At 43.1% G+C, this 21,968-nt stretch overlaps 1 protein-coding gene across 1 annotated transcript; it reads left to right on the forward strand.

Annotated features, from left to right (window-relative positions):
* Positions 1-5,559: 5,559 nt before the first annotated feature.
* On the forward strand, positions 5,560-21,031 carry LOC138974501 (G-protein coupled receptor GRL101-like). Its single transcript, XM_070347219.1, has 5 exons — positions 5,560-5,584; positions 9,529-9,735; positions 14,365-14,503; positions 17,929-18,016; positions 18,959-21,031. The coding sequence occupies exons 1-5, from the start codon at positions 5,560-5,562 to the stop codon at positions 21,029-21,031; spliced, it is 2,532 nt and encodes an 843-aa protein (XP_070203320.1).
* The last annotated feature ends 937 nt before the right edge of the window (positions 21,032-21,968 follow it).

Consider the following 21,968-nt stretch of genomic DNA (forward strand, 5'->3'; position numbering starts at 1 on the left):
ACACACACACCCTCACACATACAACACACACACATACATACACACACACACACACATAAACAAACACACACACACACACACACACACACACACACACACACACTCATACACACACACATAGACAAACAAACCCACACACACACACACACACACACACACACACACACACACACACACACACACACACACACACACACACACACACACACACACACACACACACACACATAGACAAACACAAGCCTATTTAGCCACAGTCGTAATCCTGCCTGAACATAAGTCACACAGTACGGTGCAAACATTCATTCATTCTCTGATTCCAAGCATCATGTTTCTACTTTCTGCTCTCTGGGTTATCATGACTATAGCTCAGGCGTTACGTGGAATGCAATGTTACGCCGAAGAAACGCATCGCTCGCGCATTTCTTCACGTCTGCCCCATAACGAACCTTCTGCGAATATGACATTTACTAGTGAGGAATCTAAGAAACCCAAAGCTCTTTCAAGTTACCCGGTTATTGAAACACATGCAACAACCGCATCGAACGGAAACGATAATGGCGAACATAAAGGACTCATATCTGAAACACGTTTCCTACCAGTCATGTTCAACCACCGAGTCTCCACAACTGCTACAGCCTACGCTCCAGAATATACCGATCCAATGATTGGTCTGGCCAGTACAGCTCATACATCTTCTTCCTGGAACGGATTTGTTAGAGCGACAAATATGAGTACGGGACCTCGGGTAGTTAGTAACGTGCAGTCAAGAAACATTAACCATCAAACTGTACTCAATGGCAGCATTCAACCATCTCAATTAGAAGGTTTTAAAACCTTGGACTTAGATGGTTCCACATGGCAGACAAAGCGTTACACAAAACAAAAGTTCCTTGAAGGCCCCAACGAACAGCCCGGAACGACAAAGACTATTCTCGTACCACCCGTTGTTGCCTCTTCCACGGGTCCATGGCTCAATCTCAGCACCACATTTCTGCTGGACTGTCTCAAGGACAAACACAACCAACTGGTGACTCTACCCTCACTGGACGGGCAGCTGGTCTTTCACATGACAGCAGAAGACGTTAGTGGCAACTACAGTTCATGGCTCGCCTGCCGCTTGCGCATGAAGCACTATCCTGACAAAGTGCTACGGATGGACTTCAGTCATCCTAGAGTAATTGGCATAGAGGAATACTTCTTGAAAATATCCGAAGATGGAATGATGCGGAGTGATAACAAATTTGAACTCCTAACGTGGTTCCAATTTCACAACATCTGGGGCGAATGGACTGCAAGAGCCTACAGCAGTCCCGGTCAGACAGTTTGGTTTGATGTGGACATTCACACATTGGCGAACCGCATACCCCCCTTCGGTGTAAAATTTACCTGGATAAATAAGTCTGCGGTTCCTGGTCTGGAGAAGATATTTACAAGCAACACCACAGGTATAAATCTATTTCAACTTCAAGGCAAAACTTTAAGTAGCTCTACCGTGACACCTGAAACACAATAAACAATAGTAACACAACTCAAACGAATTTGTAGAATTACTTAATTATTTGTTCAGCTATAATATATTGTCCATATAAGTTAATTGCCGAACGGGCGTTAAAAGTATAAACAAAATTCAATGGTTGTTATCCAAAATGCTCATCTCCAGTTGGAAGGACATGGTATTTTTTTGGTAACAGAACGGGACACAGACCACTGGGAAAATGCAAGTCAACGGTCTTGTAAAAAGATTAAAGATTGGTACAGGGTGACCCAAAAAAAAGAGTACCCAAACAAAATTGAATAACTTTGTCAATTTTAACTGTTTTTTCTTTCTTTTTGAGGTGAGTCAAGCTAATCCACTGCATGGTTGGATGAAATAAAAGCTGTTCTCACAATGAACTATACTAATGATCAACGGACGTTTTGCATAGAGACCTATTTTCGCACAAAATCATACAGAGATGTGCAAGTACAGTTCCAGAGACACTTCGGTCAGCGCGATTTCTATCTTTGGGGGTTCCTGAAAGACAACATCTACAGAAACAACCCACAGACAATCACAGAACTCAAGAGAGCCATCACAACAACCATTCGCGGAATTTCGCAACAGGAGTGTGTGCGGGTGATTGATAACTTTGCGCGGCGAGTTCAAGTTTGCCTGCAGCGGCGTTTGGAGCATGTTCTGTAGAATGAGCATAACTTTCCGGAAAGACAAGTTAGAACTCTAAAATTGTCTGTGCAAATCATGCAGAGGCTACTTGTGTGTGTAAATAAATTTTATGTAGATTGCTTTATTTTTGTTCAATTTATGACGTTTTGTTTGGGTACTCTTTTTTTTGGGTCACCCTGTATTTCACTTTCTAAGAATTGTACACTTTGTTTTAGTTCCATTATTTTTGGACACACATGGGAGTTACGCAAGTACATATGTGACCCTCCACCACGAAATGAGTCACATGTCACCTTTGCATGATTTTCATATTTTTACATTTTCATGAAGAATTTTTTATGCTCTATCCAGTGGTGAAAACCGTTTTAGAAAAGAGCAAAAACTGTTTGAGTTATAAGCCTGTAACTAAGGTGACCCACACACTGTTACCGGACTTATATTACGCCTAGCGCAGAACCGCGCGAGGTGACATGCGACTCATTTCGTGGTGGAGGGTCACATATGGAACTGGTTCTTGGTCATGGTCGAAGAATAGGAAACAATGAATTTGCATTCTTGGCATTAACGGTGGCTGACCTTGTTGGATTGAACGAGAGAAGACTATCGCATGGAGTTTTACAAATTAGCTCGTCATTTTCGTGTCATTTATTTTTCAAAGATATCATAACTGCCAGCAATTTGATGTTTGTTTTTGTGCACGTCCATGATACTGGGTAACAAAAAGTGTCAATAATCAAACTTAAACAGGCTTGTCCACATACAACAGACCTGTTTTCAATCAGATATTCCAAAGACAAAAAATGGAAGGCTCTCGAGCATCTATTTCATCACAACACATTGACAATTGGGTGGGGTCGACTTCATGAAGTCAGTTAGTGTGCTTTGCGTAACGAAACCAAGTGAGATCTATTGCTCATTTAATTAAGTAATCAATCAATCAATCAATCAATCAATCAATGAGTTTTCTATCGCGCATATTCCGTGGGTACAGTTCTAGGCGCTCTGCAGTGATGCCGTGTGAGATGAAATTTTATACGGCCAGTAGATTGCAGCCATTTCGCGCATATTTACCTTTCACGGCCTATTATTCCAAGTCACACGGGTATAGGTAGACAATTATTAACTGTGCCTAAGCAATTTTGCCAGGAAAGACCCTTTTGTCAATCGTGGGATCTTTAACGTGCACACCCAATGTAGTGTACACGGGGGGAGGTTCGGACACCGAAGAGAGTCTGCACACAAAGTTGACTCTGAAATAAATTTCCGCCGAACCTGGGATCGAACTCACGCTGACAGTCCAAGTAAGTTATAATCCAGCATATAAAATAATGTTGTCGCTGTAAAGTGTGCGCGTTAGTACTTTAGAAAATTCATTCTCCCTGAAGCATTTATGGAAACGAAAGTAACTTAGACAAGGCTTTTTTTCAATTCCTTCTAAATCTGAAATAACTAAGTGTTATATTATTTTCTGTGTTTATTGGAAAAATGTGTCTTAACCTAAAATCATGTGCCCCAACAAGTGATCTTTGGTGTTCCTAGCAAAAACACCAGTGCATAGAAGTGAGAAGCTTTGAGGCCATGCTTCGATTAATACAAATATTAAAACAAATTCACAGAAACAAGTTGTCATACATCACATGAAACCATGAACTGAGTCCAAGGCTTTGTGAGAGCAAGTTTATAGACCAGCAACGTTATAGTCACTTACTGATTTTGTAACTGTTACCCAGTATCACGGACGTGCACTTTTTACTTAGTTCTTCACAGTTCACTACTGTCATCAGTATTTATCACGAGTGATTACCTGTTTGTACCTGGGTTTTTTTTCTCTCCAGTTATGTATAACCAAGCCCGATCTCTCTCCTCTCTGTCCCATCTCTCTCTCCCCACATCTCATTGTCTCTCTCTCTATCTCTCTCTGCGTGATGTAAAAAAGCAAGTTACTGCTTATTCTATTACCCTCGTTTAATAAAGATCGAATTATCATTGTCATTGTCATTATCTCTGCGACATTGATTTATCACCAATGACAGCCGTTAGCAGTTATGTACTGAATATAACTGGTTGGTGTTCAGATTCGTTGTATGTGTTTGTGTGTGATTGTCTCCATTCTTTGTTTACAGGGTACATCCAGACAGTAAACTTCCCGGGCTACAGAGAGTTTTCAATGAACTTCAAAGAACATTGGAGTCAGATCACTGTCTCTCCCTACTCCTACATCATGATCAGCTTTGCCGCCCTTGACTGTTTAAATTACGGTGTATATATTCACCTAGAGGATACAGAGCGTTCTGTATCTGCCTGCGAAATGGTTTATCCCTACATTTGGAAAACAGACGTTCTGTTCGTGCGCTTTGGGAAGAATCAAAGAGATGTTCCTCGCCTAATGTTATACAGTGCTGGTGAGTTATCGCATTCGTACAGGCAGAGACCAGCAGCCGACGTTTTGTGGATTTCGCAAATGAAAGAAGTTATGCATGGGGTTACGAACGCGTAAAGCCTACGTATTTTGTAGCTCCGCAAATGCGTAATTCGGTGGTCACGACGCATACTTAGTTTTTTGGTGGCAACGTATGACGCTTGGGTCACGAAACGGGAAAACCCGTTTTCGTTTTTCGTCGTATAGGCCTTGCATGGCCAACCTCATGGGCAACCGGCACGGTTGGCCTAGTGGTTAGGCGTCCGCCCCGTGATCGGGAGGTCGTGGGTTCGAACCCCGGCCAGGTCATACCTAATACTTTAAAATTGGCAATCTAGTGGCTGCTCAGCCTGGCGTCTGGCATTATGGGGTTAGTGCTAGGACTGGTTGGTCCGGTGTCAGAATAATGTGACTGGGTGAGACACGAAGCCTGTGCTGCGACTTCTGTCTTGTGTGTGGCGCACGTTATATGTCAAAGCAGCACCGCCCTGATATGGCCCTTCGTGGTCGGCTGGGCGTTAAGCAAACAAACAAACAAACAAACAAACAAACAAACCTCATGGGCAAAAGTGGAAACATTTAGGCGATAAACGATAAAGTTTAACGGAGAGAAGATTCACTGTTTGCAAAACCCTAAACTATAAGCTCAGTGTCCTAAATCAACTATCTTCGTGAACAGTAAGAATGTAATTATGTCCCTTGAACATGAATGTAAGAAAGCGACTCGCGATTTATTGTTCCTGTATGCAGGCGTTGTAACTAAGAATAATTATGTGTGTGTGTGTGTGTGTGATTCTAACATACATATGTGACCCCAAGAAATTGGGGAACAGAGAGAGCTAGAGACAACATAGTCAGAGTAGTGAGCGTGTGTCAGTCGCATACATATTATTCACATACGAACATTCGACCTAGACACAATCATTTGTCGTAGTAAGCGTAGACATCCGGTCTGCTCCCCGCCTAATGGCCGATGTCTTCCGTCTTCGGGGGACTACGTGGGTTTAAATTTGGAGTGGTCCTTCTCCTAGAGGAGTTTCCTTGCAGGGATAGTGAGCCTCCTCTGCCCTCGTTTTAATTTTGGAGTGATCTTCTCCTAGGACAGCTGCCTTCCAGGGTTGACGAGCCTGTCCTGCCCGGCATTATTCACATACATATCTCTGTCTCTCTCTCTCTCTCTGTCTCTCTCTGTCTCTCTCTCATTCTCTCTCTCCCTCTCTCTACCCCTCTCTCTCCCTCTCTCTTTCCCTCTCTCTCTCTCTTTCTTCCCCCCCCTCTCTCTCTCTCCCTCTCTCTCTCTCTTTCTCTTTCTCTCTCCCCCTCTCTCTCTCTCTCTCCCTCTCCCCCCTCTCTCTCTCTCTCTCTCTCTCTCTCTCTCTCTCTCTCTCTCTCTCTCTCTATCTATCTATCTTTCTCTATCTCTCTGGCCGGGTGTCAAGTACTTGAAACAATCACCACATATACGCATTCAGACAAGACATAAATACATTTTTTTGTTATTTGTTTTCTTGCTTTGTTTCTTTAATTTGTGTGTGCTGATTTATTAAATATAATTTAGACTGTAAAAAATAGAGGTTGATTGATCAGGATCCTTAGTTTAAACATCAGATTTGAAATATGTTCAAAAATAGGAGTACATAATGTTGCTTCTTTGACACGTGTGAGTTACGTTAGGCCCGGCGCTAACCTATGTAACGCCATCAGGACAGACGACGCACTGCAGATTATTGAGGTGATTATTTTTTCCCCAGCCCGCTACACGTTGCGTGAAAAGAAAACAGGCCAAGTAGTCGGCATGCTCCCTATCGCAGCATGTAGTGCAGTGGCGACTGCACAAATGTATTTTGCCCTCAAAGACTTACGACAGGGGAGTAGCTGTCGTAATGTTTTGTTGAACGTTGCAGCGAAATTTACATTCCGCACGCGACAAGACCAACCGCCTTTGAGCATACGCAGTTCGTGAGTTCTGCGCATTTGCGTAACGCCGCTACGTATTCGTCAAGACCTCGGTCAAAAAGAATTTAGACATTCAGATCTGGCATCTAGCGAGCGATTAAACAAAACATGCTGTGCGGGGCTTAAATGGCGTAAACAAAGACAGTCATTTGGAGCAGGTACCATCTCAAGCACTACCCATATATATATAATTACATATTGAATATCTGAAAATTCGAACCAGGGCCGGACTAGGCGAAGAGGAGGGGGGGGGGGGTTGCCAGTGGTAGTCCAGGGGGATGTCCCCCCTGGCGGCAGGGGCGGATCAGTTCATTTTATGACTGGTTTTTTCAAAAGTATATTGTGAAGATATGGGTGTGAAGGCGCAAAGCGCCGAGCCGACGGCGCGAAGCGCCTAGCTTGCTAGGGGGGTCCGGGGGCATGCCCCCCCGGAAAATTTTGAAAAAAAGGATGCAAAATGGTGCAATCTGGTGCATTCTGAGGATGATCATTACCAGTTTCAGGCAGCAGATTTTGTCACTGATTAATACCCAAAAAATTGAAACTCAATGTAAAATAAAGAAATGCATACCTCATTCAATATTTTTATTTTTTGGCTGGGGGGGGGGGGTCCGGAAACCCTAGAACCCACCCCCCCACCCCCCCTCGTTGTGGGGGTCAGGGGGCGAAGCCCCCTGAAGCTGACGGGTAGGTCATATTCTGAGATAGGAAAATGGTCGCTCCTTGCATAAAACGGCATAAAATAAGCAATAATAAAAAAAAAAAATAAGTAAGGTACATGTTTAGGCTAGGGGGGGGGGGGGGGGGGTTGCGCAACCCCCATAACCCCCCCGGTAGTCCGGCCCTACGAACACTGATCCTGAGACATTCGTCGTGTGTTGTAATTATAGTAGACCAAACAAAGCATTTTATATTTTATATCTGTGTGGTCTTTAGATTAAACCCAAACCAAACTGGGTAGTTCTTCAGGCGATTTGAGACAGCTTTATGGGCCAATAGTACTCCTTTAAGACCAACACAATAGGACACAATTTTTACTAATGAATAAAACCGCATAACAGACGTCCATGTGTCCAGCCCTATTTACATGCAAGTATCTTAATTAATCAATCATGCTAATGTCTGAACTCACAATCTTAAAGGCATACTCTTTCTGGTTTGGCTCACCATCTAAAATGTTGCCGTGCTATTTTTGTTGTTGTTGTAAGTTTGGGAAAACGACCGGCCCCCGTAGCGCAGTGGTTAGCGCATCGGGCTGCGGGCCGGGAGGTCGTGGGTTCGAATCCCATCAGGGTCATGTGGGTTTTTCGGGCTACGGTCGGCTCCTACCCAGAGTGGAAGTGCTATGGTTTTTATGGGAAGGCTGGGATCACACAGCCGAGTGTCATTCACTTAACGATTGCGACTTTGAGGGTGCTCAGGTTCTGTATACCTGACCAACACTGCAGGTGCGGCAGTTCTCGGGCCTGGTTGACGCCAGGATATATAATGACAGTAAGCGTAGAGTGCTGCCCTGTCACGTAGTCTCAAAAACCAAATTGGAAATCCAAAGCATCATGCTCTTGTGGCCCTTCATGGTGACCTTGGTCTCAGTGTTCCTGTTCGATCCTTCCCTGAATAGTAGTTCTGCTGTCAGTCTTCAACGTGTGACGTTCTGGGGGGTCGACGGAGGGACGCTCACTCAGTCTGGCTCCGCGACTTAAAGTGAATGACGTTTGTAGGGGGCATAGAAGGTAGTGGGCTGCGTCCGTTAGCTCGGGACAGACCCACTACTGAACACCGTCAAAGTGACTCAGCAGAAGTGCAGTGTCATCTTCCGAGGGTAGCCTACCGCAGCGACTCGACATCCCCCCCTGGAGCGTCTGTAAAATCGACAAGTCTGGCAGCGGAATGAAATTCAGAGGTGGTTGGAGCAGCGAGTGCAGGGACGGGGCGGTGTGAGAGCACAACAGGACAAGGGAACAGGTGTAAGGACGACCAAAAAAAAAGAGGGTAAACGCTATGTCGTGCCCTTTTAATCAGTTAAACAAATAAATGTTATGACAAACATGGTGTCTGTGTGTGTGACTGTACATACAACTGAAACTGGCACACTGGTCGGTGGCACACACTATTTACACTTACTTTTAGCGCTACGCGTTACATTTCACAAATGGACAATAATCAACAGCATATTGAGCATTGCTGCTGTGTCTGCGGTGTCAACATTTGCGACATCAGTATAATCACGTTCCCATGTTTTTTTCAGGTCATAATAATTTACAATACAATACAATACAATACAATACAATAACTTTATTAATCTCTAAAAGAGAAATTGCATTGCTGAGCTTTTGTGTCCGTAATAAAACATACATAAAACATTCAAAAATAAACATTTGTTCTTTGTCATTCATACATTCTTGTGTTCTTATACATTTCTTCAATTCATACATCAATATTCTATCATAATTATGTATATACATTTATTCTCTTGTAACAGTCTGTCTTCAAACGCATCTCAGAGAGGGAGGCTAGAGATTTGTGTTGTGCCATAGGTAAAATCATGTGCTTAGCTATGAAGTAATGTTATCACATGTTATTTAAGGAAAATGAGTAAATATGTGTACCAAGCGTATAACATCAGCAAAACTGAGAAAATACAGCACATTGGTTATCACATAAGAAAGTATATTAAAAATAAATTAACATGCATTCACCATCAACAATGCACAAACGAAAATCTGGCCGTGGTCTTACATTGAATGAGACCATCCCTCCACTTGGTCACATATACCAGATATTACCAGCCCGGGTGGTGCTTGTGCGCAGACACGTTTTTTGTTAGGCTGGTGGCTTTTCAGACATGTATTCATAAAGAAGTCCAACTTTTCACAGCCAGCTGTTAGGGTGTGGATGTGTGGTATGTAACCGAATTCAGCCTGACCAGATCTGAGATGTTTATCCGATCTTTGTTCACGAGAACGAGTATGCCTTGAATCCACAGACTTCCAGCTTGTCTTCTCGCTGCACAACGACAGTGACAAACTCCAGAAGCTGGAGGGCGGGCGATGGAACTGCTCTGTACCTCACTGGCCGACGTTGAAAGAACACTTCTCCACCTGTAACCTGGAAGACGACTGTGCGGACGGTAGAGATGAAGACGACTGTCCGTACTCTAGTGCCAGATGTGGACGCGGATACCTCGACGCTGGTGACAAATGCTGGAAGCTTTTTCGCTGGGTATGATAATCACTCTGTTTTTTTCCAGATCGTGGCACTCACATGCGCTAGTTCATCTCAAACATTTTTATATTTTACAAGATTCAAATATCCGAGAGAAAAAAACCAATGTATTTTTATGGTAAGCATCATTTGGAAATAAGAGAAGAGACAGGAGAACAAGAGAGAGGGAGAGAGAGAGAGAGAGAGAGAGAGAGAGAGAGAGAGAGAGAGAGAGAGAGAGAGAGAGAGAGAGAGGGGAGAGAGAGAGAGTAAGAGAGAGAGAAAAGACAGAGAGAGACAGATAGAGAGAGAGAGAGAGTGAGGGAGGGAGAGTGAGGGAGGGAGAGAGAGAGAGGGAGAGAGAGAGATAGAGAGAGAGAGAGAGAGTTTGAGAAAGGGAGAGAGGGAGGGAGGGGGAGAGGGAGGGTAGGAGAGAGAGAGAGAGAGAGGGCGAGAGAGAGAGAAGGAGAGAAAGAGCGGAGGGAGGGGTGGGGAAGAGAGAGCGAGAGAGAAGGAGAGTGCCAGGGAGGGTGAGAGAGAGAGAGTGGGAGAGGGGGAGAGAGTGAGAGAGGACGACTAAATATAGAGAAAGAGAGAGAGGGAGAGAAGAGAGAGAGAGAGAGGGGGAGAAGGGGAGAGAGAGAGAGAGAGAGAGGACGACTAAATATAGAGAAAGAGAGAGAGGGAGAGAAGAGAGGAGAGAGAGAGAGAGAGGATGGGGAGAGAGAGGATAGAGAGAGAGAGAAAGTGTGCAAATGCTTGTTCACGGAGAGAATTATAGCTAAATTATAATTGATTGAAAATATTGTACATTTTCGAAGATTGTCCATGTTAAACGAAAGAATGATATTATTGCTATTTATAACCCAATCTGTTTATGTTTAAACTGTTCAGCATCGCTCACAGTATCATACTCAGAGCGAGTCATATTGTAACTGAGGTTCAAAGAGGAAAAGAATAGAGAAAAGAATGAGAGAGAGAGAGAGAGAGAGAGAGAGAGAGAGAGAGAGAGAGAGAGAGAGAGAGAGAGAGAGAGAGAGAGAGAGTGAGAGAGAGTGAGAGAGAGAGAAAGAGAGAGAGACTCAGACTCAGACTCAGAACTTTATTACAAAAGGATAAAGGTTTTAGGCAAAGCCTATTCTTCCAACCTGTCCTTTATACAACACATATAGACAGACACACATAAAAAATATAAATTCAATCATATAAAATACAGAAATACATTGTATGGAATGCAACACAATGTGCATTTAAGGAATTACATAAGGAGAACTCAACAATTACAAAATTACATTGACATAGTTATACCTTTCATTTGGGAATAAAGTTGCTCCGATCAGCTACACATCCGTTAACACTAGTACAAAATGTTTAACAAAATAACAATCGAAAAAAAAAAAATAAAAAAAGAGAAAAAAAGAGAAAAAAAACAAACAAAAAAATAAAAAAAATAAGAGAGAGACAGACAGAGACAGAGAAACAGAGACAGCGAGACAGAGAGAGATACAAACAGAGAACTCGGAACTCTCGTTCTCTAAATATTCTGAAAGAGAGAGAGAGAGAGAGAGAGAGAGAGAGAGAGAGAGAGAGAGAGAGAGAGAGAGAGAGAGAGAGAGACAGACAGACAGACAGACAGACACAGACAGACATAGAGAGACATATAGAGAGAGAGAGACAGAGATAGACAGAGACAGACACAGAGAGAAAACATAGGCACATGATAATAAGACATTATCTTGAAAATATCGTTCTGAAAACAAATTGCGTTTCTTTTGCCTTTCAGTATATAAATAAAGCTATTTCATGATTTTTTGGGATTTTTTAGTCATTTTAAAGAGTGGTCAAATATCATCGTAACAAGATCTAGCACACGATAAACCAAACTTAAAACCGTCTGCTAGCGGTGACGTTACCACGCAACGGGACAACCGATGCATAGATATCCTTCCGCAAGGATGCTGTGTAGTTTAGTACAAAAAAAAGTTTGCTACAAAATCCGTTTCAATAAAATAACAGGACAAACAACGATATCATCGTAACAGAAACAAGTCGCGTAAGGCGAAAATACAATATTTAGTCAAGTAGCTGTCGAACTCACAGAATGAAACTGAACGCAATGCCATTTTACTCGTAGCATCGTCAGGCCACCGCTCATGGCAAAGGCAGTGAAATTGACAAGAAGAGCGGGATAGTAGTTGCGCTAAGAAGGATAGCACGCTTTTCTGTACCTCTCTTTGTTTTAACTTTCTGAGCGTGTTTTTAATCCAAACATATCATATCTATATGTTTTTGGAATCAGGAACCGACAAGGAATAAGATGATTTGGAAAATTTAATTTTGATAATAATTTTTATATATTTAATTTTCAGAGCTTGTTTTTAATCCGAATATAACATATTTATATGTTTTTGGAATCAGCAAATGATGGAGAATAAGATAAACGTAAATCTGGATCGTTTTATAAATTTTTATTTTTTTTTTACAATTTTCCGATTTTTAATGACCAAAGTCATGAATTAATTTTTAAGCCACCACGCTGAAATGCAATACCGAAGTCCGGGCTTTGTCGAAGATTACTTGACCAAAATTTGAACCAATTTGGTTGAAAAATGAGGGCGTGACAGTGCCGCCTCAACTTTCACGAAAAGCCGGATATGACGTCATCAAAGACATTTATCAAAAAAATAAAAAACAAAAAAAATATGGGGATTTCATACCCAGGAACTCTCATGTCAAATTTAATAAAGATCGGTCCAGTAGTTTAGTCTGAATCGCTCTACACACACACACACACACACGCACACACGCACACACGCACACACGCACATACACCACGACCCTCGTTTCGATTCCCCCTCGATGTTAAAATATTTAGTCAAAACTTGACTAAATATAAAAAGGGGAAACCAAGTGCTCTGGAAGTTTGTAATGGACAGATTACAAAAACTGTGGACGTTATTTGCTTTGACCTTGCGTTTTACACGCGTGTAACGAAGTGTGCTAAAGTAGTGTCAGCCAAAAATAGTCGTGCGTTTGTGATAAATGGGTCTGTGTTGTGCAAATGAAGCTGGGGCTGCTGTGAAACGACACTTACGAAGTTGACCACATAAAACGGCCATAAAACTATGGTTACTATTTCACATTGTGTTGATCACCTTCAAGAAGTACTTATTCTATTGAAAATGCATGCATTTGTGGTAATTTATAAACTGTCCATGTGCTGTTTCATGTTTCTTTCATTCCGTACGACCGAGTTATTGCTTCATCAAACAGCATGTCACAAATTATCCGCCATTTTGACCTCTCGATTTGACGTATTCACCCAAATTACGAATACACAACACTTCATTTTTTAGTGCAAATACTATTTAATAGCTTTGACATCATCAAGCAACATTCAGACACACATAAATAAGCGTAGTAACGAACAAAGCTGTCAAATGACCCTCTGTGGTACCCAACTCTAGAGAACAACCCTCATACATTGGACGGGTCTATCATTAGAGTGGGACCTGTCGGAAACATGTTCAAACCCGACGGTGACGTCTATTTGCCGACGATTCCGTGCCAAAGCATCGTAAAGGAGACTTCGCGAAGCCACTTTCACCCAATGAATATGAGCTGTAAGGAGCGTACGACAGACACAGTTTTCTTTTTATATTTAGTCAAGTTTTGACTAAATATTTTAACGTAGAGGGGGGAATCGAGACGAGGGTCGTGGTCAGGTGTGTGTGTGTGTGTGTGTGTGTGTGTGTGTGTGTGTGTGTGTGTGTCTGTCTGTCTGTCTGTCTGTCTGTGTGTGTAGAGCGATTCAGACTAAACTACTGGACCGATCTTTATGAAATTTGACATGAGAGTTCCTGGGTATGAAATCCCCATATGTTTTTTTCATTTTTTTGATAAATGTCTTTGATGACGTCATATCCGGCTTTTCGTGAAAGTTGAGGCGGCACTGTCACGCTCTCATTTTTCAACCAAATTGGTTGAAATTTTGGTCAAGTAATCTTCGACGAAGGCCGGGATTTGGTATTGCATTTCAGCTTGGTGGCTTAAAAACTAATGAGTGAGTTTGGTCATTAAAAATCTAAAAATTGTAAAAAAAATATTTTTTTTATAAAACGATCCAAATTTACGTACATCTTATTCTTTATCATTTTTTGATTCCAAAAATATATAAATATGTTATATTTGGATTAAAAACAAGCTCTGAAAAATAAAAATATAAAAATTATTATCAAAATTAAATTGTCCAAATCAATTTAAAAACACCTTCATCTTATTCCTTGTCGGTTCCTGATTCCAAAAACATATAGATATGATATGTTTGGATTAAAAACACGCTCAGAAAGTTAAAACGAAGAGAGGTACAGAAAAGCGTGCTATCCTTCTCAGCGCAAGTACTACCCCGCTCTTCTTGTCAATTTCACTGCCTTTGCCATGAGCGGTGGACTGACGATGCTACGAGTATACGGTCTTGCTGCGTTGCATTGCGTTCAGTTTCATTCTGTGAGTTCGACAGCTACTTGACTAAATGTTGTATTTTCGCCTTACGCGACTTGTTTCTTCTGATGTTGTCTTTTTCAGAAATCCCTACCAAAAGTGTCTTGGAATGATGCAGATGCGCAGTGTCGTCTTCGTGGCGGGAAACTGGCCAGTCTGAACAAACCCTCAAACTGGAACGCTCTGCAGTATGTGCGCGGGCTCCTTGACATTGTGTTCATAGGACTCAGTACTTCGCCCGTCACTTTCCCGCCAATGTAAGTAAACCTATTGTCCTGTTAAAGGGAGTATATCTAACAAGAACACTGTGTCAGATAGCTGCAAGAGCTATGCAGTTTAGGTTGGGGGTTGTAGTTATGTGACCGCACACTCGAAGTACCTTGAAATAAACGTCTGAGCGCTGAGTTACTCAAATTGAAAACGGCTGTGTTATCAGTGGGCATCCCAGACTCGTCAGAGTACAGTACGTTAACACTTTCAAAATGCAATTCAACAATGTTCTCGCACAAAAGTTGCAAGTACGTCTTGAGCGATTATTTAAAAAAAATTGTTTTAGGGATGTATAGTTACCTCCCTTCAAGTAATGAAAAAGCACGGACCATTTAAAGGCGAGTCGCGGTTGTTCCCCTTGTTCTCCTCATGTTATGTACCTGGCTTAATGCTTGTGTGTTTTTGTTTTTGTTTTTTCTGCTTTTTTTTGAAGGGGTAAGGTCTCGGGCGTGTGTGGGGTGGGGGGGAGGGGGGGCAGTTTGGTTCAAGAATTTGTAAATAACTTGCTGGTAGGCGGACCATGTACCAGTACAGTACATACTACAACTTTTCAGATGAAGTAATTTTTCTTGATAGCAGATTGACTAACGCTGCTACATTTCATATTAGAACTTACCCTTTCCAAGCTTTTTGCGCATCTGTGTCTGCGGGTAAACACATAATTTTGACATTCCTTTATGACACACAATTCCCTTAGAACTTTCAGACACCCGTTTGCATTTGAAAATAACAATTGTTGTAGCCAGGTTTGAACTTTTTTTTTTAATGATTTCTTTTCTTTGGCAGTGGGTTTTTTTTTAATTTTTTTTTTTTTTTTAGTTTAGCCATCGGTTGTCAGTGCTGCTGTTTCGGTTTCCGTCTTGGAACAAGGGGAACAACCGCGACTCTTTTTTCAATGGTCCGTGCTTTATCATTACTTGAAGGGAGGCAACTTCATCCACAGAAGATAATTCTTAAAATAAAATCGCTCAAGGCGTACGTGCAACTTGTTGTGCGAGAAAATTGTTGAATTGCATTTTGATAGTGCTTACGTACTTAAATATGACAAGTACACATTGAGACCATTAAGAGACAACGGGACTCGTTTTCGAAGCTTCCTATGAAGCAAGACATCGCAGTCTATGAGTATTGCTTGCGCTTTTCCTAGAGATACAGATTTGAAATTGAGCCGACAGTTCGTTTTGGGAGTTGAATGGATGACTATACGCACACGCGGACGGTTTTAGAATCAGTGTTTGAGCGTTCTATTTTTCAAATCTGAATGCTGTGTTTAATAGTCATTGCAGACCGTAATATTCTCCAATGGATATTTTGTTTGTTTCTGTTATGCGAAGCGTTTTAGCCCTGTATGGCACGGAATTTGCATGCGTAAGCTAGACTGTAGGGTTGACTTCCTCAATTCAACGGTCTTGATCTGCTTTGACGAATGGGTAGCTATGAAAACTAAATAAATAATGATGACGACCAGAAATCCGCACTCCTGACAGGAGAGCTGGGCGAAGCAAACCGTTCGCTGAATAAAATTCATTTAACTATTTGGCATAGTTTCTTAGCGGTTTTGAGCAAATCATTCCATGTGTTATTAAATGACAGTACAACGAATGTCCCTTGAACTTTTAAGGTTCAAATCGTCAGAAATCTTTCCAATATGGCGCCTTTGGTATACTATCTTTAAGTATATCAGTTGAACCTGCCCCGGCGACCACCTCTCAATTGGTAAGACCACCTGTCAGTTACGACCACCCAGGTTCGTATTTGTTAGTCTGTTTGTTTAAGTCCCGAAGAAGCCTCCATAGACCAACATTTGACATGTTTTGTGTGAGCTATACTAGTGTTGGTGAGTACAGATTTTCTTTTTTTTAACATTAAACATTACCGAAGAGATAATTTAAAATCTGTGTTTCAGATACCGCAAGACATGGCAACACGCAGATGGCAGTATTGCGTATTACATCCCTGTCGTGGATAGCGATTATTATGTCAGACCTGCGTGCGTCACCCTTAGTACCCCAAGAAAATTGGATTCTTTTTTTAACCAATTCTCGTCAGCCTGGTCGGTGTGTAATAAACGTTTACCTTTCAACTTCATCTGTGACACGGGCTCTTCCATACAGACACAGGTAACGTGGGAGTCAAGTTGACCAAATTCCGGAAAATTGTTGACAGATAGAAACAAGAACGCTAAGGCGTAATTAACCATCCCTGTGAAAGATATCTTTAATCCAAAAGGGAACCTGATAGTCAAATGAATGGCCTTAACTGGCATATACAGTTTTAATGAAATGATACGGGAATTATTGCCTTAATTTTGTTGCAATAATTTATTGGCCAAGTTTATTTTAACATCAAATACATAAACATTCTAAAAAAATAACGTAACAATAAACTTACAGCAACAGATTATCCACTTATGGACAATACCATGTAATAGATGCACAACTCACAATAAATCATGTACAATAAACATTGAAAAATCTCAACTTAAAACACACACACACACACACACACACACACACACACACACACACACACACACACACACACACACACACACACACACACACACACACACACACACGCTGTGCCACTGTGACACAACACCCATTATGTACAGCCATCTCTTTAAACAAGACAGGTAAAGAGTTGTATATTATTCCAGATAGAGTTTAAACTGTTGGGTTTTAAAGCGGTTTTAAAGGCGGGAGTCGAGTCCGTGTAGCGAATGTTATGGGGGAGGGAGTTCAATTGTTTAGGGGCAGCATAAGGGAAGGACCTGTGACCAAAAGTTTTAGTTCTAACATGGGGGATGCGAAAGTCAGGAATCAGCAGAGGAGCGAAGCTGTCCGGACTGTGTATACACAGTCAAAAGATCGGAGAAATAAACAGGAGATGTTTGACAGAAAAAGCTATGACAGAGAGTACAACGTTTGTAGTGAATGCGGGCTTCAACAGGTAACCAGTGGAGAGAGCGGAGTAGTGGTTTGACATGATCTCTTTTTTCGTGCTTTTAGAACTAGTCTTGCTGCTGCAACGGCGTTGAAAAGCAAGCCTTTTTAATTTGAAATTTGATTCCTTCCGTGAGAATTTGTGTATGTCTAAGGATTACGGCTACATAGTGTACTGTTTATGAATGGAGTAAATATGGGATACTAAACTTGACAATTTTCCAGACACAACAAAGAGTGGAAATAGCCGCCATGGACGCATCTTCACAGTCAGTACAGAACTCAACGAACTTTGTGGTCTGCCCGTTAGGACATGTGACTCACAGCTTCCTGTCATGTGACCCACTAACTGCATGCTGGGCGCAGTTGTATTCTTCCTGTAGTCTTGACAAAACGCCGCTACCGCCATCTTTTATGTGCACCAACAGTCTAGAGAGTGTACCGTACAGCCTGGTGTGTGACTTCAGGCCCGACTGCAGCGACAACAGTGATGAACAGTTCTGTGTGCACGTGCCGTGTGACCGGGAACGTCACTTCGAATGTCGCAACGGACAGGTCTGTGTTTTCCTCAGTGAAGTGTGCGGAGCTAGCTGCAGATGAAAAATTTCAGACCAACTTCGCCTCCCGTCACATAGTCCCCAAAGCGTGTATGCAAAACACAAACATATTTTCATTTGAACACTGACCTTTTCGACGAAAGTGCGAATTATTAAAAGATTTTAATTTGCGTCGAAAGACCGGTATCTATTCGAAACCTCGTTATGGCGCGAGACGGATGTTTTGAAAATTTGAAAGTACGGAATTAGGGATATAGGTCAAGAAAAACGGAAATGTGAGATATAATTCACTTACCTGTGGTGATTTACATTTGAATAAGGAGTGTCCGCTCGAACTGCTTTCGATGATATCAGATTTGATGTCTTGAAGCGGGAATAACAGATTGTTCTAGTCAGGGGAAATTGCTTCTTGTAAAGAAAGAGTGTGCTCCAGGGAGTTGTGTCCCTTGAACTCTGCTGTGTCGAGCAGAACAATCTTCGCAGTTAAGCCAGAAAGCAAGATTTCTTCTGTCATTGTGAAATTTCAAACAGTTTTGTCGAAGCCAAACGACATCAATTCAACGCTTTGCTTATTTAACATTTGATAATTTTCACTAAAGTCAATCTAAAAGCAAATTGATTTAGAATCATATACTATCATTCTACATACATTGAAGCAAATGCACACCAAATTTTAACACAAACAGTTCTGTTTCATAAATGTTACGGTCACATGACTTAAAGAGAAAAACGGTGTATTTTATGGTAGCTCCTGCGCTTAAATAAGTCATGTGATCTACAAATATACTAACATACCAAGTCATTTCACTGGCATGCGTCTGTATATTACACAATTGGATTCGTTGAAATAACAGAACAAATGCCTCTGTGTCCCCCGATCTATATTTACTTAACTATGCCTTTTGCTAGAAAAAAGTTTGACATGTTGACCTGCTTTCAGTGTGTAAAACGCCAGGCAGTGTGCAATGATGCCAACGACTGTTTAGATGGAAGCGACGAAAATCGATGCACAGTGCAACAAAATTTCTCTGGGCGTCAAATCGTTTGGCCTGTCGTCGTCAAGTTTAATGGTTACGGACAAGTTGAGATGATCCCTTTGAACAGCACCCATACTTTCAATAACCAATCCCTGGAGTGTCCAGCCGCCCATTTTCAGTGTCCAGGTAGTGGCTACTGCCTTCCCGTCTTCACGCGCTGTAACGGTGTGTACGACTGTCAGGGCCGCGAGGACGAGGCTGGCTGTGACCACTACACGTGTCCTGGTTTCTATCGCTGCCGTAGGTCCGCCGTCTGTCTCACACGCGCCGAGATTTGTGACGGGGTGTTCCACTGCCCGCAGCACGACGATGAACTTCTGTGTGACATCTCGTGTCCTTCAGGCTGTGTCTGCTACGGACACGCCTTCTTCTGTGAGGTCATTTTCCAGGTAGAGCAGTTTCCTGACCTGCGTTTCTTAGATGCCAGTGGTAGCGGGATGCAAGCTGCCGATGTCAACAACAACACGATGCTGATTTACCTGAACTTGGATAGCTGTGGACTAAGGGATTTGTCAAATGTAAGCCTTCACAACCTGCACACTCTGCACCTGAGCGACAACTATCTGAATGAAATCACCAGTCAACACCTCTCTTACCTATCGAACCTGCAACACCTATCTCTTGCTGGCAATCCTCTGGCCTCCATCTTCCCGAAGCAGGGTGCACCACCCGTTCTAATCACCAGTCTTCACACTCTTGACCTGTCACGCGTAAAGATGTCTCAGTTTCACATGAGTATCCTCATCCCTTTTCCCAGCATTCGTATCCTCAACCTTAGTGACTGTGAGGTAGACACACTGTCCACTGACGACTTCAAGACTCCCGCTTCTCTTCACGTGATGGACGTGCGTGGCTGTCCCCTGACCTACTTTCCTCGCGATGTTTTGCAAGACCTTGAGGAACTTCAAAAGATCATGGCGGACAACTACAAACTGTGCTGCCCTCAGATGCTTCCTCCTGGCTTCAACCTGGCTTCATGCATTGCGCCGAGTGACGAGGTGTCCTCCTGTGACAACCTGCTGCGTTCCAACATCTACCGCGTCTTTCTGGCGTTCTTCGCCGCCCTGGCCTTGCTTGGCAATCTGACGGCCTTCATTGCTCGCGTGCTTTTCAGCAAGATGAAAAACGGCTTCGAGGTGTTCACTGTCACGCTGTGTGTGTCTGACTTTCTGATGGGCGTATACCTGGCCATCATCGGTGTGGCGGACGGACACTACCTGGGCTCCTACCTGTGGAATGACGTCAGCTGGAGGAGAAGCGTTGCCTGCAAGGTAGCTGGCTTTCTGTCTATGACGTCCAGCGAAGTGTCGGCCCTGGTGGTCTGTCTGATCACGCTGGACAGGCTGCTCGTGCTGCGTTTCCCCTTCAGCCGGGTTCGCTTCAGCAAGAAGAGCGGGACCCTGGCCTCGGGCTTGGTGTGGGTGGTGGGTGTGGTGCTAGCCCTCATCCCCCTGCTTCCTCCTACAACTCACTGGGGTTTCTACAGTTTCAATGGAATCTGCATTCCGCTGCCTATCACCAGGAAAGAGTTCCCCGGTCACGACTACTCTTTCAGCCTGCTCATAGTCTTCAACTTCGTGCTGTTCATGCTGATCGCTGTGGGCCAGCTCCTCATTTACTTGTCCGTGCAGAAAAACAGCCTGCAGCACGCCGACAGGGTCACCAAACGGTCCAGCAAGGACCAGAGGCTAGCACAACGACTCATCATCATCGCCATATCGGACTTTCTCTGCTGGTTCCCCATCGGCCTGCTGGGAATTCTGTCGTCCACTGGAGTGTCCATCTCTGGCGAGGTGAACGTGGCCATGGCCATCTTCGTGCTGCCCCTCAACTCGGCCATCAACCCTTTCCTCTACACAGTCAACAAGCTGCTCGAGAAGAAACGGCTGGAGAAAGAGAAGCGGTTGATGGAACTGCTCACAGCGCAGCTCAAACAACGGGCTGCTGCCAATGAACAAATTCATCACGCCAACTGACATGGTATTCTACAGACTTTCAGAAGAATAACAAATTATGACGGGTTATTATGATAACTATTACCAGGGTTCGACACTAGCGGGGGCGGGGGGCGGAACGCCCCAGAGTTTTGTGTTCCGCCCCAATTATTGCCGAAGCTTGGGGCCCACTCCGCCCTAGGATAAATTCCAACAATGACAAACCGAAATTTCTAATGCCAGAGCCAATCACTAAAAATCGCCAGTCATAGTCGTCACTGAAATTTGCGTTACGATCAATGCCGCAGTCAAAAAAAAAAGAAATTGAAATCGTCGAAGGACAATGCCGCAAGGGAAATAACTCCCAGATTGCGCTCTTTAGCGTGAGAGATAAGTATCGCCTTCAAATGCCAAACGCAAAATGTGGCGACACATCCCTGGTGTAAAAAGACCTGGAAATGAAGATGAAGAACAGGGTGGAGAGAAACGAAAAAAGGAGACCGATGCAGCCAAAAGCGCGAAGCTCTGTCGTAATTTCAATGTCAAATGGTTGAAAGAATTTCCCTGGCTTCAGTACGATGAAGAAAAACAAACAATGCATTGCCGCACGTGAATACTGAGAGTGGGCCCCAGATTGTTGTTTTCCGCCCCAGCAAATTCCATCTCTGGGGCCAGTGTGGCCCCAGGCCAAATAAGTTAGTGTCGACCCCTGCATACAGTTTGCTATTTCCATAGTCTGCAGGAGTAGAGACAGCCGGAGAAAGATGGACACGCTCTTTGTTTGTTTGTTTGTTTGTTTGCTTAACGCCCAGCCGACCACGAAGGGCCATATCAGGGCGGTGCTGCTTTGACATATAACGTGCGCCACACACAAGACAGAAGCCGCAGCACAGGCTTCATGTCTCACCCAGTCACATTATTTTGACACCGGACCAACCAGTCCTAGCACTAACCCCATAATGCTAGACGACAGGCGGAG

The sequence above is a fragment of the Littorina saxatilis genome, linkage group LG8 (genome assembly GCF_037325665.1).
Source record: "Littorina saxatilis isolate snail1 linkage group LG8, US_GU_Lsax_2.0, whole genome shotgun sequence".
NCBI lineage: Eukaryota > Metazoa > Mollusca > Gastropoda > Littorinimorpha > Littorinidae > Littorina > Littorina saxatilis.

Coding starts and splice junctions, on each gene's coding strand:
- LOC138974501 (XM_070347219.1), top strand. CDS start 5,560: ATGTCTTCCGTCTTCGGGGGACTAC. Junction 5,585..9,528: donor TTCCGTCTTCGGGGGACTAC/GTGGGTTTAAAT, acceptor TTGAATCCACAG/ACTTCCAGCTTGTCTTCTCG. Junction 14,504..17,928: donor CCCGTCACTTTCCCGCCAAT/GTAAGTAAACCT, acceptor GTGTGACTTCAG/GCCCGACTGCAGCGACAACA.